At 54.3% G+C, this 15,921-nt stretch overlaps 1 protein-coding gene across 1 annotated transcript; it reads left to right on the forward strand.

Moving 5' to 3' along the window:
- The first annotated feature begins 208 nt into the window (after positions 1–208).
- On the forward strand, positions 209–14,551 carry LOC117873935. Its single transcript, XM_034763839.1, has 8 exons — positions 209–418; positions 2,120–2,230; positions 4,316–4,399; positions 5,303–5,357; positions 11,688–11,842; positions 12,749–12,877; positions 14,268–14,409; positions 14,508–14,551. Exons 1-8 carry the CDS (start codon positions 245–247, stop codon positions 14,549–14,551), a joined length of 894 nt encoding a protein of 297 aa, XP_034619730.1. The 5' UTR covers positions 209–244.
- The last annotated feature ends 1,370 nt before the right edge of the window (positions 14,552–15,921 follow it).

The following is a 15,921-nucleotide window of genomic DNA, read 5'->3' on the forward strand; positions in this document are numbered from 1 at the left end:
GCTCCCCTTATCACACTGATAGCTACACGGCGAGGTTTCGAAGCCCCGCTCTTTGCAGGCACCGGCTCATTGGCTGACAACACTTTCCTGGGGGAGAAGGAGAAAGCCACAGCTTTGAGGAAGAGCTGCACGCAGCATGAATGAGCCAATCATCCCCCTTTGCACAGAGCTGCTGAAGACGCAGCATATATAAAGTGCCCCGACACTGCACTCCCACCTTACCTTGAAACAAAGAGGACCAAGGATGGCGAACTGCTGGGCGGTCCTGCTGCTGGTGGTCACCGCAGCCACCGCGGTCCCCGTGAAGACCCCTGAGCCCTACGAGAAGGCCATTGCCCGAGCCATCGACTTTTACAACCAAGGACCAACAGTGAAATACGCCTTCCGCCTTCTTACATCCAGCCCTCCGCCTGAAGTGGTGAGTACTGAAGGGTTCCCTTCGTTAGCTGCTGTTTGAAACCCAGGCAGGGACCAGGTGACACATGATTCTCCCTGACCCTGGGCCCCCGTCACCTCTCGCCTGGGTCACTCAGGGCCTGCTCCGTAGCCTGTGAAATAGACTCCAGTGGGGGGTTGGATCAGACCCACTGACCTTTCACTGTTCTAACTGCACTGAGAGGCGGTGTGGGCCGGCGGCAGAAACACAGGATTGGAACTGGGGGCACCTGGATTCTAAACCTGGCTCTGCCACTGACCTGCAGGGTGACCTTGGGCCTGTCCCATCCTTCGACTACCTTGTCTAGTTGGATGATAAACTCCTTGGGGCAGAAATCTCTGTTTCTCACTATGTGCGCACAGGGATTAGCTCAATGGGCCCCCAGCTTAGAGGAGGCCGCTAGATGCTAACAACAGGGACGACCCTCTCAACTTTGAGACTTCACACTCCCCAGATTTACAACTCAGCAGCAACTTCCTAAGGGCGACCGGTCCCGCTCCACTAATCAGCCTGTCCTCAATAAGAATATCCAGCTCTTATCTAGCGCTTTGCACCAGTAGCTCTCAAAGGAGGCCAGTAGCATCGCCCCCATTTTACAGATGGGGAAACTGAGGCACAGAGGGGAAATGACTTGCCCAAGGTCACCCAGCGGGCCAGTGGCACAGCCAGGAATAAACCCCAGCTCATTAGGAATTAATAAAGCCGGGATTGCTTTCTATCCCCCAAACAACAGACACTGAAATAAAATGCATTTCAGAAGGGTTCACCATGGCCGGTTGTGGTGGTGGGGGTGCTGGTGGAACAGGATTAGCCTGACATACTCACGGAGACACTGTACATACAGCATTATTGAAATATTCAAAGCTGGTTGAAGGGTGTAGTGCTGTCTATAGCTCAGTGGTTTGAGCATTAGCCTGCTAAACCTAGGGTTGTGAGTTCAATCCTTGAGGGGGCCATTTAGAGATCGGGGGCAAATCCTCAGAGCTACCTCTAAAGTAAATGCAACATTCACCCCGCACTAATGAGTACCAGTGGATTGTTTCAATATGCATTTATCACATCTCAGCTAAGGATTGGCTGCTGACAAGGAACAACAGGAGTAATATAAATTGGAGTAAATTTGTATAAAGGGTACAAAATGTTCCTGTTTCTGGGTTTAAGCCAACCACGACCTGCTGGAAGTTATGGACGCCCTTCCCCACGGCAGGTTATTCTGTAATCCCCCAGTAGGGGACTCTGATACCTTCCTCTGAAGTGTCTGGTCCTGACCAATGTTGGAGACAGGAGACCAGAGTAGCTGGCTCACTGGTTTAGGGTGATCAGATAGCAAGTGTGAAAAATCGGGACAGGGGGTGGGGGTAATAGGAGCCCCAAATAACAGGACTGTCTCTATAAAATCAGGACATCTGGTCACCCTACACTGGTCTGATCCACCATGGAAATTCTGACAAGTGAGCTCACTGCAGAACATTGACACAAGACTATCCTCTGCCCCCCATCAAGGTCACCTTGCAGCCCTGCTTCATACCAAGGGTTTTAGTGGGACTGCTTGTTTCAGGGCACCAAGGCTCAGGCTGCATTTGGTGCAGGCCATCGGCTGCTGAACAAAGGCAGTGGTTGAGCCCAGCGTGAAGCTACTCGCCATGAGAAGGTTCTCTCGTTCCTTTACTGGTTTTCTCTTAGGCCCAGGTCGCCATATCGAATACTCTTCAGCTGAACTTCACCATCATGGAGACCACGTGCCAAGTGTCAGACCAAGTCCGTGTGGAGCAATGCGCCTTCAAAGAGAATGGGGTAAGGCACAGCTCTGGGGTGGAGATATTGCCATGGTCTCTGGTTTCGCGCATATCAGCTGTGGTGGGCAACAAGCTCTCCTGAGTCCCTGAGGGCTACAGGGGACCCCTCACAGGCTGCTGCCTTTGGCTTTACGCTGTGATGTTATGAACTATAATGAGGCAATGTGTCGTCACAGAACCTGCTCAGCCAGTCACTGCCGTAAATGAAGCTGCACGTTTCTTTTGCCTGTTCCAGCAATGAATTTAGCCCCGTGTCCAGAGGGGCAGGAACAATTTATATCATGGGGGTGCTGACAGTCATTGAACCAAACCCTGCACTTCGAACCAGGACGAGAGGCAACCCGCCCAGCACCCCTAGTTCCAGCCCAATGCCAGTGTCATACTCACAACTCAGAAAGAGCCGTTCTCAGCTTCACTCAGGTCTGTCAACCCACCAGACCTAGCAGGGGGGGCAAATTACGCTGAAGATCAGGAAAAAATGTGTGGCCCAGCGTTTAGGCCGTGACCCAAGCCAAGAGATGGAAGCCCCGGTACTAGGGATTCTGAAAACGGGGCAGGACAGAGGGTTAGAAAAGTTCCTGCAGAGAACAAATGACAGGGAAATGGAGCGAGTGACGCGCTGGTTCTCTGCCACCTCTGCCCTCTGGGAGATGTGCGTGTTTGTTTCGGGTGAAGGGAGGGACGCAGATTCCCGAGGGCTCAGCAAACAAGGTCACAGCCAGAATTTCAAAAACGGCCTCTTGGTTTGGGTGTCTCCATTTTTGGGGTGCTCAGCTTTAGGCACGTAGACGCCCAGCGTTAGGCCCCTGCCATTCAGCGTTAGGCCCCTAAGCGTTTGACTTTCAGAGGTGGCGCGCGCCCACTTGAAGCCCCAGTCGAAGTCAGTCTGAGCTACAAGTGTTCAGCACCTCTGGGGGGAAGCACAACGCCACAGACCCACAGTTCCTAACTTCCCTGAATGTCTTCAGCAGCCCCCAGACTGACTGACTAGCAGAACAAGGGGAAGGATCCAGGGAAGATCAAATAGAAACACACTAAAGAAGTCAGTCAGTCAGTGATGCCAGCTGCTGACCGGATTTCACCTCAAACTGCAGCGGCTGCACGGTCTAGTGGACAAGGCAGTGACATAGGGGTACCAGATAGAAAGTGTGAAAAATTGGGATGGGGGTGGGGGGTAATAGGCACCAATATAAGAAAAAGCCCCAAATTATCAGGACTGTCCCTATAAAATCGGGACATCTGCTCACCCTACAGTGACAAGACACAGAGTCAGCGACTTAGCACTACGGAAAGGGTGAGATCTGATCCATACCTGATGCCTGAACACCTGCTTCCAGATGTCAGCGGGGGGGGGGGGGTTCCATCAGGAGAGAAGAGGAGGGTGTTTTTTCTGCTAAACGGATCTGTTTTGAGTTACTGCACCATGTGCTACAAGCCGAAAGAAGCACCACCCTATTTCTTTCTGCCTTTCGCACAAGAAACAGTAAAACAGATGAGCAGAAACAAGACCCTCCTCTCCCCCCATGGAAACCCCCCACATCTAGGAGCAGGCATCCAGGAACGCGTAGATCTGACCTCAGCCCACCTGCGGAAGTCATGTACGTCAATGCTGCACGTACTCCAGCTGGCTTGGATTGAGCCAGGGCGGCACGGGCTAGCGGCTCCTGTGTGAACCCAGGCTCCCCGGCGGGGTGCACTCAAGCCATGTCTGTACTTACGACACTACAGTGCACCTGAGCTGCTGCAGTGCTTCAGTGTGGACAGCAGTGACGGGCAGGGTCCTCCTGTCACTGTCCATAATCCACTGCCCCAGCTAGGGGGAGGGAAGAATTCTTCCCTCCACCCAGCGCTGTCTGCACAGAGGGCCAGGTGGGCATAGCTACATCTCTCAGGGGTGCGGTGTTACCCTGAGAGACGTAGCTACGCCGCTGTAACTTTGCAGTGTAGACCAGCCCTCAGATTCCCCTAGATCTGCCTAGCTCAAAGTGAACTGGGCTATCCCGACGTGAGCTGCAGCCACACCTCCCCAGCTGCCGTTTAGACAGACTCTAAGCTATTGTCCCCTCCTCTCTCTCCCTTGCAGCTGGTCAGAGACTGCTCAGGACACTTCTCCACCCAGGAAGTATGCCCTGTCGTCGCGATCACCTGTGATGTCGCCCCTCCGCAGGTGAGCTGTCCAGCCAGATGCTTCGGGGGGCGAGGGAGGGGAGAACTTATACCCTGAACGAATGGGGCTGGGGCAGAATCTCCCCAAGGTGAAAATGCCACTGGGGCGTCTCCTTCTTCTTTGGGTACATTCACCTGCAAACCCACCTCTGCCAAACAGAGAGAGGAGTCAAATCCTCCCCCTACATGCGACCAAGACACCCCAGGGGAGGTGGATGCCCGAGATGGCTCTTTGTCACTGCACGGCCGGGTCTATGAAAACGAGTGTCTGGGTTTCAGCAGAAGACGCCCTTAACCTCACACTACAGACATTAGGCCCCAGGTTGGCTTCCCGGTCTCTCCCATGAAAGGATCTGCCTTGGCTGGGATGAGCCAACCCCCAGTCCAAGTCGTAGGGCCTCATCCAGACATCAAGTGAAGTCCATGACAGTCTTTCCATTGAATTCAATGAGCTTTGTTTCAGACCTGGAGAGACAGTAGTACGTGATTTGGATCCCCATATGAAAGGGTTTCCCTAGAACATCAACCCTCCAGCTGGGAATCCCAGTTCCTCCCCGGCACAGACCCCATTAGTGTGGTGTCATCCAGTAGCCATGAGAGCTGTCCTCCTGACAGCGAGCCCTTTCCCCACGTGCCCCGCAAGAGCCCCAGCTGCTATGGCAGACGCGTCTCCTGGGATGTATAATTCCAGCCATCCCTTCCTGGCCATTCCCAGCTCCAGTCTCAAACGCAGCTCCCCAGTAGGGGCTGCACAAAGCATGTTCGACTAGGCCTCTCCCCCCGCCCCCCAAACCAGCCCTCAGAGATTTGGCAAGGTGCAGATGATGAAGTTGAACATAAACACCATTAGAAGCCAGGTGGGTCTCCATGGAGATGCTAACACATTTCTTTTCCCCCCATACAGCCCGTTCGCGTCACCAGGTGGTGGCCCCTTTTGCGCATAGGCGCAAAAATCCTCGGTCATGGCATTTCCTTTTTCCACAATAAGGGTTAATCCAGAGAGCGAGGAGGGGAACCCAAGCTTGGCAGACCTGCCCGTGACCCATGCTGGAAGCTTACCAGGAATCAAGGCGCAAGTCAGAACCGCCTCACGGATCACACTTTTCCTCATGGCCTAGCTATCCCCTTAGTCCAATCGCATCTGCTAGGGCTTCTCTGTACAATAAATGGCTGTTCACAGACCCGTATGGTTGTCCATGTTTCCTGCACGCCCGCGCACGTCCCCTCACCCCTGGCCTTTCCACGCTGCCCCCCACCTGTGCTTGCGGTCAGTGAAAAGCCCCCGTTAGGCACCGGGCTGCCCCCTTCCTCGGCCCATTGCCAGGGAGGGCCAGAAGCCCAATGCCTGGAATGGCTTTAGCATCTGGACTTCAAGTCCAGCAGGGAGCTGAGTCACCGCGCGAAGCCCAGCACGCGGCCAGAGCCAACCTAAGAGGCCCGTACCCTGGACTCACCCGGCTTAGTGACATGGACTTCGGGTGCCTCCGGCTTCCATCACTGCAGCTCCAATGGTGCAACCAGCCACGCCAGGGCCCACAAAGTTATGGGGGCCCAACCAGGGTGTGATTTCGAATGCAGGGGTCCCAGGCTGGAGGTCTCTGGGGATTGCACCCCTGACCGGTACGGTGGATAGGACTCAGGCATCTGGAAGCCTGTATACCCGCTGCCTGAAGGTGTAACCAGATCACAGATAGATAGAACCCAGGCGTCCGGTGATCCGGGGGGGGATGGCTGTCTGTGCTGGTGCTGCAGGGGCCCGCTGCCCATGGAGGGCTCCTGGATCTAGACCACGTGTGTTCCTGCCACTACCAGCCCCCCAGAAGTTGAGCCACAATCTCTGCAATGGAGAGGGGCCCCAGAGGAGAGCAGGACCTGCCGGCCCCCCAGGGCAAAGGGGGGGGCTCTGTTTGGAGTGGCTCCAGGCATGAGCAGCCGGCAAGGACACACGGGGAAGGGATGGTGGCATGGCAGCGCTGGGACACGTGCAGGGGCACAGCAGGCAGAGACAGGGGACATGGGGCCCCCTAGAGATGAAACACAAGGTAAAAGCATCGGCCCCTTTGCATGGGGTAGAATAGGGGAGGGGGAGCTAGACTGGAGCCAGAGGGGGACAGGGAGGGCAGTGGGAGCAGAACTGGGGGGCTGGACTGGAGCTGCGCAGGCTGGGGAAGGGGACGAGTGGAGCTCAGAGGTCTGGATCAGAGCTGGGGCCCACGCGGGATTGGAGCAGCTGAAGGGGTGTGAGGGGAGGAGCTGGGGGAGGGCTTGTGGGGGCCTGAACCAAGGCTGGGGGAGCGGGGTCAGGAGGGGTGCTAAAAGGGCCTGGGGCGGGGAAGATGGGATCAGGGCTGTGAGAGCCTAGGGCTGGACTGATGGAGGCTGGAGAGGGGTTGAGGGAGAGCTGGGAGGGGGGGTTGGAAAGGGGACCAGATTGGACCTGTGGGGGAGCGAGCCAGGAGCTGGGGGGGGAGGGGGGGTTGGACGATGGTTATTAGTTACTTGTACCACCTTTGCACCCAGAGGCCTCCAGCAATATCAGGGCCCCAAGGCGCTCGGTGCTGTACAAACCCAGTGTGAGCAATGGGCCCTGCTCAGAAGAGCTGACAGGCTGAATGGCTGAGACAGACAAAGGGTGAGGGAAAGGAGGCATCATTAGCCCCAGTTTACAGAGCGGGAGCTGAGGCCCCAAGCCAGACAGGGAGTCTGGGACCTAGACCTCCTGATTCCCAGGCATGTGCCTTACCCCCAAGACCAGCCTTCCTTTCCTAAAGACTGGAGGAGCTCAGGGTCTGCAAACTGACTCCTAATTGGGTGGTTGTGCAGGGGGAGTCTCCCTTTTGGCCTGTTATCACTGGCGTTCTAGAGGCTGTCTTTGAGGGTGGGTCTGTGACTGGCCCTCCATCACTGACCTGTCATTGCCCCAGGCCTCAGACTGGCCCCTCTCTCCCCCCAGTCTCAGCTGCTGTCAGGCCGAGCGATTCTCCCCTCCTGGGGTCACACGGCTGCGAAGCCAGCAGTCGAAGGGTCTGGTTCCCTGCACGTGCTGCCCCATCATATCAGAGCTCAGGGGAGGTGTGCAAAAGGACTCCCACCAGCTGGGATGAGCAGATTGAGATGGGGGCGAGGGGGGAACAGCTCGCGCTGGCCCAGCCGAAGGGCATTGGGAGCTGGGGGGCAGCAAAGGGGAGCTCCCTGATGAGTTTAATCCCTGCCTGAAGGCCCCTCTAAAACTGCTCCAGGCTCTCAGCCCCCCGTTCTGCTGCCAGGCAGCCCCGCGTCAAAAGGTGGCCAACCCCTGATGCTGCTTTGGAGAACAGACTGTATAAGTAGGGGCATTGCCAGCAGATCGAGGGACGTGATCATTCCCCTCTATTCGGCATTGGTGAGGCCTCATCTGGAGTACTGTGTCCAGTTTTGGGCCCCACACTACAAGGAGGATGTGGAAAAATTGGAAAGAGTCCAGCGGAGGGCAACAAAAATGATTAGGGGGCTGGAGCACATGACTTATGAGGAGAGTCTGAGGGAACTGGGATTATTTAGTCTGCAGAAGAGAAGAATGAGGGGGGATTTGATAGCTGCTTTCAACTACCTGAAAGGGGGTTCCAAAGAGGATGGATCTAGACTGTTCTCAGTTGTACCAGATGACAGAACAAGGAACAATGGTCTCAAGTTGCAATGGGGGAGGTCTAGGTTGGATATTAGGAAACACTATTTCACTAGGAGGGTGGTGAAGCACTGGAATGGGTTCCCTAGAGAGGTGGTGGAATCTCCTTCCTTAGAGGTTTTTAAGGTCAGGCTGGACAAAGCCCTGGCTGGGATGATTTAGTTGGGGATTGGTCCTGCTTTGAGCAGGGGGTTGGACTAGATGACCTCCTGAGGTCCCTTCCAACCCTGAGATTCTATGATTCTACGAACGAGCAACATGGAAGGGACACCGGCCTGGGCCGTGGACCCAGCACTTGGAAGATGGAAATGCAGAGCCCCTGTTGCCCCCAGGGAAAGGAGCAAGAGGCAGGAAGAGAACCCCGGGCCGGCGGGATTGATTTCACAACATGATAATTCATTATCCCCATCTCTCACGGACACCATAGAGGATTCATTCCAGCCCGGGGTTTGGCTGCCCCCTCGTGGCCATGTTTCTTATAACAGATATGGAATGGGATGGTAGTGACGAGACACAGGCCCTAGCTATCAGAGCGGTAGCCGTGTTAGTCTGTATCAGCAAAAAGAACGAGGAGTCCTTGTGGCACCTTAGAGACTAACAAATTTATTTGGACATAAGCTTTCATGGGCTAAAACCCACTTCATCAGATGCATGCAGTGGAACATACAGTAGAAAGATATACATATGTACACAGAGTATATGAAAAAATGGGTGTTGCCATACACACTATAACGAGAGTGATCAGTTAAGGTGAGCTATTATCAGAAAGAGAAAAAAAACCTTTTGCAGTGGTAATCAGGATGGCCCATTTCCAACAGTTGACAAGAAGATGTGAGTAACAGTGGGGGAGGGGAAATATGCATGGGGAAATAGTTTTACTTTGTGTAATGACCCATCCACTCCTAGCTAGAGTCTGCAGCATCCAGGGTACTTGGCTCAGTGTTCCCGGGATGGCCTGAAAAACACCCCGTGCTGCATCTAAAAGGCCTTACTCCAGCACTGCCATGACTAGGTTGTTATGTTCTGGGGCCCTGAGAGGCCCCAGCCAAGAACAGTGTCCCATGGTGGTAGGTGCTGTACAAACACATAGTAAGAGTCCCTGCCCCGAAGAGCTTACAGTCTAGAGAAGACAAAGGGCAGGAGGGGAAACAGAGGCAGCGAGAAGATCAGTAGCTGAGCCGGCAACAGACCCCAGTTTCTCTGGCTACTAGTCCAGTGCTCTATCCCCTGGACCGTGCTGCCTTCCAAGAGCCACCAGCACGGGTCTGTCTGTCTTTCCTCCAGAGTGGGGGGCTGCAGAGTTCATTGGTACTCAGCTGTTCGACATGCTGGAACTAAACGCAGTGCAGACCTCCCAGATCACCCAGTGCTGCTCCAAACGAAACTAGCTCGCCGACGTTTGAGCCGGTCTCCGAGCCAGCAGCAAACACCGCACGCAGTCTCAGCACCTTTCCTGCCATCGGGGCTTGTCTGAATGATGCCAGCTGCGGTGAGACGCGGGGAGCAGGGCTGATGCAAGTGCCCAGTGGAGACTCGGGTGGGAGGATCCCAGCAGCGGAGGCACAGATGAGCTGGAAACAGCAGCAACCAGCACTGGGAAAGCAATGACTCCAGCCAGGCATGCTAAGAATTCGGCCTGGTTCACCGTTGTGCAGTGAATCACTCTCCCAGGAACATTCGTGGGACAGGGCAAGGCTCCCTGTCAGCCTCTCTGACGAACACCAGGCAGGGTGAACTTACCCGGGATCCCATCCCCTGTTACTGACACAGGACATTGCACATTCCAGATGAGGACAAGACATAGTCCTGGGGCTTCTGATTTCAATCTAAACACTCATTAATTACTATTAAAGTCACACCCAGAGGTCCCATTCAGGATCCAGGTCTCATTGGACTGGGCCTGTTCACACGGCAAGTAAAAGACAGAACCAGCCGTGAAGAGACTAGTGCCCTAGAGTTTGGGGCAGGATCTGAATTCCTCGGGCTTCCTTGGGATTTTATTTTAGGTCCATCTGTGCACTAGTACTATTAATATTAGCTCTTACGCAGGGCATTTAAGGGTCATAGAATCATAGAAGATCAGGGTTGGAAGGGACTTCAGGAGGTCATCTAGTCCAACCCCAACTAAATCATCCCAGCCAGGGCTTTGTCAAGTCTGACCTTAAAAATCTCTAAGGAAGGAGATTCCACCACCTCCCTAGATAACCCATTCCAGAGCTTCACCACCCTCCTGGTGAAAAAGTTTCGCTCTCTTTCTCTCTCTCTTTCTCTCGGTCACACACACACACACACACACACACAAGTTGGCTGAGTGGTAGCTGATTTCCTTTGCAATAAGCGAAGCTTCCTGTGGAAAGATCACTCAGGGACCCAGAGTGAAGATCCAGTGACTCGAAGTTGAAGTCACTCATGTTAACTTGTAAATAAGGTGCCCGTTTTTAACAATGAGGGCAGCCGAGCACTGGAAGACCTCACCCAAGGGATGTGGTGGCTTCTCATCTCCCCGAGTCTCTCAATCAAGAGTGGCCATCTTTCTCAACGGCCCACTCTGGTTCAGTCACAAGCTACCAGGCTTGGTGCAGGAATTGCTGAGTGAAAAACCAAAGGCAGGCCTGACGAGACAGTTATAACAGCTGCATAATGTCGTTGAGATGATCTTTTCAACAGACAGTGAAATAAGAATAATGCCAGGCAGAGCATTCTGTGAGCTCCTAAGTCCAATCAGACAGTTTCGCAACTGTTTACCCAATAAAGTTTTTGCTTCCAGCTGACTGGATTTATTCTCTGCTTTCCGGCCATCTCACAATCCTTCCTGAGAAGTCACCAGATCCTCATTCCTTCTAAGAAGTCTCCAGCTCTTGTTTATGTTCCTTCTGAGTGGCTCCAAGGAGCCCTGGTTAAGTTTCCTTCTTTAGATTTTGTTTTAGTTCAGGCTGGCCTGCTTTTTACTGCTTCTAGGGCAGCTTTGATCTCTATAAGCACTTCAACTCTTTGTGACATCTCCGTTCAACAGGAATGCCAGCACCGCGTCCCTCTGCTTGGCAAGCTCACCCCACCTCTTTCATGGGGGTGGCCTCTTTGTAGCAGTAGATGATTCTGGAGCCTTCCAGCAGGAGTCACTGATTTTTCTTCCAGTGGGAAACTGGAGTCAGGTTATTTTCTAGTGTCATTCATTACACTCCCTTGGTCCCTGTCCCTCTTGGTCATTCCCCAATTGAACGCATTGTCCCCTATTGCTTGCATAAGCCCTTGAGCCTTTTACGGGGGAAACCCTCACCCCCAAAGCTGTAGCCCCTGGGTCACATGGGCTAGCTAGCCCACACACAGCTGCTCTGCAACGCAACAGAACTTCCTACAGGTTTGACTTGAGGTTGCTTTTCTGCTGGCCCCCCCCCCCCCCGTCAGACACAGGCGTGTGCTAATCCCCGCTCCCCCCTTAGGGGGGCTCCTGCCCGAGGCTCGCTGGCTGGGAATTGCAAAGCAACCTAAGAGTTAGGTGCCCTGAATGCTACTGAGATTCAGCGAGAGTTGGGCTCCTAATTCCCGTCTGCTCCTTTGTAACCCCCAGAGAGTATCACAGCCCGGCCTGTATCTTGGTGATTCATACCGTGTATTTCATTGCCAGCTGTACAGCATCACCGCACCTGCTTGCCTGAGGCCAGCAGCGCCGTCCAGCACAGGCTCGGACACCGCTACCAAATCAGCACGCTGCAGGGGACGGCTCTCCGCCTCACCACCGATCCCAGGAGCCTCCCAGCACCCACGCAGTCTAGTTCCAAAGTGAGCACCAGGATCGTGGGAAAACAGCGATGCCTGAAGTCAGGAGAAGTCTCCTTGAGTGTTAGACTCATAGACTATAAGGCCAGAAGGGACCATCATGATCATCTAATCTGACCTCCTAAATTCACTCTGAGCTACGTGGCCGCACAGCAGGCTATCAAGGGCCACGCAGGCGCGCAGCCACAGGGGCCCAGAGAGGAGAGAGGTAGGGGGTGGGCGGGGAGCAGGTTGGGGCGTGCAGGGCTGCGGTGGGGAGAGGCACCTCTCCCCCAGCCCCGGGCTGTTGTGGCGACAGAGGGCTGGGGGGAGTCCTCTCTCCCCACCGAAGCCCCGGTGTAGCCTGCACCCCAAACCTCTCATCCCTAGCCCCACCCCAGAGCCCTCACCCCCCCACATGCACCCCAACCCTCTGCCCCAGCCCTGAGCCCCCTCTCCCACCCTAAACCCCTCATTCCTGGCCCCATCCTAGAGCCCGCACCCCCAGCCAGAGACCTCACCCCCCTGCACCCCTACCCTCTGCTCATTGAGTGGCTTATGTCTCATTGGGTAATTAATAGGCTAGAGAAGTCTTATTTACATATCCTTAAACCATGTGCAACAATATGATTTATTTTCAGTGGACAGCTACTGCCCGATTGAATACTGACAGATACCTCACAAACGTGTCTCTCTCACCCACAGAAGTTGGCTCAATAAAAGATATGATCTCCCCCACCTTGTCTCTCTAAGCTACCTCGATTGCAATAGCGCCCTTTGCTGTGTATTGGTTACCTGCCAGCAGAGGAATTTCCTGCTGCCCGCACGGGAGAGGTTAATTTAGCAGAGCCTCTCGCTGACGAGAGCTAATGCTCCCTAGCAGATAAATGCACATTGGTGCGTTGCTACTGACCAGCGCAGAGTTAATGCCACGTTTTAATTTCTTCTCAGGCCGCGACCAATGAAGCCCTCCACCTGCTGGAGTTTACAGTGAAAGAGACCGAGTGCCCCGTGTCTGAGAACCTGCTCCTCGATCAATGCGACTTCAGGGATAACGGGGTAAGGAGACGCTCTGTGTTTTGAAGTGCTCCATTTCCTCCTCCTAAGGAGTCACGGTGGGAGCAGGACGGGGCTCTTGATGTCCATCCATTCTCGTTATTCCTAAATTCTATCAGGTCTCCTTGGGAGCATCTGGGAGAGCCCCATAAACTGCAGCCTTCCGCAGCCTTGTGTTTGAGGCGGAGAGGTCCTGAGCCCTGGTGGAGTCAGATCAGAATCCAAACTTCTCCTCAGTTAAAGGGGGCTGGGATAAAGTGCTAGCTCCAGGCTGGTCATTTTGGCCCAGGTAAACAACCCCCTCCAGAAGCCAGCACACCCATGACAAACACAATATTCAAAGGCTGCCCAATGCACCCTGTCCTAGCTGTGTGGCAGCCTCCCCAGGGACCCTCGAGTAGTGGGATGAGAAGAAGCAGTTTCAGGAGAGGGAGGATGGGCTTGTGGTGAAGAGCACAGGACATGGATGGAGGAAACCTATGTTTAACTTCTGGCTCTGCCGTAGAATGTCCTGTGCATCTGGGCAAGTCCCAGTCTCTCTGTGCCCCAGCTCCCCACCTGTCAAACAGGGAATATCCCGTCTCCCATCCTTTGTCTCTTTGGGGGTGTCTGACCGTGGCTCTCGCATCATACTGCTACTACCCAGCTCTTACCCAGCACGTTTCAGCTGGAGATCTCAAAGCACGTGCTGGTCTTTAATGTAGTTATCCTCAGAGAAGCGTTATCCCCAATTTACAGACACAGGGAGACGCAGTGACTTGCCCCAGGGAATTGAATCCTGGTATCCCTAGTCCAAGGACAGTCCTCAATTGCTGGACCAGCCATCCTCTGCAACTAATAAGTAACAATAATTCCTGCTGAAGGCGCTTAACAAAAAGGCCCCAAAGAGAGTCAAGCCTTCCAAGCCTGTTGTCCTCAGGAGTCTAGACAGCAGTGTGACTATGGATCCCAGAGGCAGACAGAGCGGACGTGATTGACAGCTTGGACGTGATTGACAGCTTTAGCAGCTCCTCTTTAACGAGTCTCTCTCCCGAGCAACAAATCGGGGGCATTTCAAAGAGATTTCATGCAGCTCAAGAACTGAAATTCTGGCACGTCCTGCCCCTCTCCCTTTGGGAATTTGAAGACCAAAAAGCCGGACATGTCTGGGAAAATCCGGACATATGGTAATCCTACCCAAGAGGCCTGGAAACAAGACCTGTCTCCTCTGTGACATGTTAGCAACAGAGGAACATCAAACACCAGACCACCTGGAACGGACCAGACACTTTGCTAAACATCTCCCCCTCAGTCCCATGGGGGTTCAGTTCCACTGGCCACCCCTCCGCTGGAAATAAACCGATGGGACGTCCTGTGACACTGATCTGTCTTCTCTTCCTTTCCTCCCGTGCAGGTGGTGAGAAAGTGCTCAGGAACCGTCTCCACTGAGCTGCAGGCCCCCTGGGTTCTGCTCACCTGCCACCCGGTGGCTCAGGAGGCGAGCTTTCATTCGGCTGATGTGGGGCGGACTTGGGCTGGGTCAGAGAGTCCCTGTGGTAACGCTATCCCCAGAATGGCTGCCCAAGGGCATGCACTTGGGGCATAGTCACAAGAGAGGCTCTGGCCCCGTCTGATTGGCCATTGTATTTTGCAGCCCTCCCTGCTGCTGCTGACACGCCCCATACGTTGCAGGATTGAGGGGTGGGTGCAGGGTTTGGAGAGTCAGTGCTAGTGACAGTACCTGGCTCTTCGAGAGCACTTTGCATGTTCAAAGCACTGTCCAGATATGAACGCTGAGGAATATTATGGGATGGAATCGCTGATTCCAACACAGGACTGCTCTAAATAGAACCCCCACCAGGTCCCTTAGCTCCAAACCCACAAGACCTCCCTTAGCTAGTGGCAATACGAGGCCTCTTCTCCTTCTTCTAGGCCAAGCCACTAGGGGACACCGCCTCTCAAACACACCCGGAGCTGGAATATTACACCACACAAGTGGGCCAACACAGCCAGACCCTGCACAGCAATAAGAGGGGATATAGGGCCTGAGGCTTGACTGAAAGCTTTCCCCCAGAACTCAAGACCTCCAGCAGGAGCACTCCTCCCTCTCTGGACAAGCCCCACAGCGCAGGGTCATCCTGCAGCCAAGAGGGCAGCAGCCACTCCAACCACAGCTCCCCCACTCTGCGCACTCCATCTCCTCCTGGCTCCGTCACATTAGCTAGGATAAAAACGCCCCGGGGATATAAACTCTGCTCCAGGGCAGAAGCCCGACCCTCAGTGGCTGGAGCCAGGATGATACCTGCCCCACAGCCAGCAGGTTATTCCAGAGTTGACCATTAAGGGGTTTCTTCACCTGAAGCACCTGGTGCTGGAGACAAAGACACCATACCACAGGGACCACTGCTGTGCTCCAGAACAGGGTGGCAGTCCCTATGGCAGCCCTCACTGGGAGCATGTGGGTCTTTGTCCCCCTCGAGGGGCTGGCCCAGATGAGCGTTTTATGCATCAGCTACTGGTGAAGGATTAGTCAAGCAGATGAAGCGATGCTCTTAGTACCAGACTTCCCAGGTTCGGTTCCTGCTCTCGACCCAAGCAGGACAGTTCTGCTACATCCCTAAAAAAGGGGAGACTGAGCACCGCATCTAAAAGGAGATTTCGCCACATTGCACGACGAAACATGCAAGAGCGAAGCCGGTGTAGGGGAAGGCAGAGAGCCACAGTGAAAGCAAACCCTGCCCTTGCAGAGCAGATGCCGGACTCCCAGGAAATGCTCACCAGCTTTTCTCTCTTTCTAGCGTGCTCGTGTCAGGAGGAAGTCCAAATCCAAAAAACGTGGGAAGAAAATGCAAAAGAGTTTTAAGCAAGTGATCCAGAATCTCCTGGTTGGTATAGGACCAGGACTAGAGAGCCCAGGGCTGCCGTCACATTGAACCTGACAGCAGCTCTCCATAGCCCCACACTGGAGGAACAAGAGGCCTGAAGAATCACAGCTGACCCTCTTCGGGCAAACTCCTGTCAGTGATAGCTGGGTTGTTAATTCCACGTGGCTCGTTATGCTTGTTGCA

This window comes from Trachemys scripta, chromosome 2, assembly GCF_013100865.1.
Source record: "Trachemys scripta elegans isolate TJP31775 chromosome 2, CAS_Tse_1.0, whole genome shotgun sequence".
NCBI classification, from domain to species: domain Eukaryota; kingdom Metazoa; phylum Chordata; order Testudines; family Emydidae; genus Trachemys; species Trachemys scripta.

What these genes read in the sequence shown, in the direction of transcription:
- LOC117873935 (XM_034763839.1), top strand. Translation starts at nt 245, where the DNA reads ATGGCGAACTGCTGGGCGGTCCTGCTGCTGGTGGTCACCGCAGCCACC. An exon ending in GCGCCTTCAAAGAGAATGGG is followed by an intron (nt 2,231 to 4,315) that starts GTAAGGCACAGC and finishes TCTCCCTTGCAG; the next exon opens with CTGGTCAGAGACTGCTCAGG. An exon ending in CCACGCAGTCTAGTTCCAAA is followed by an intron (nt 11,843 to 12,748) that starts GTGAGCACCAGG and finishes CAGAGTTAATGC; the next exon opens with CACGTTTTAATTTCTTCTCA.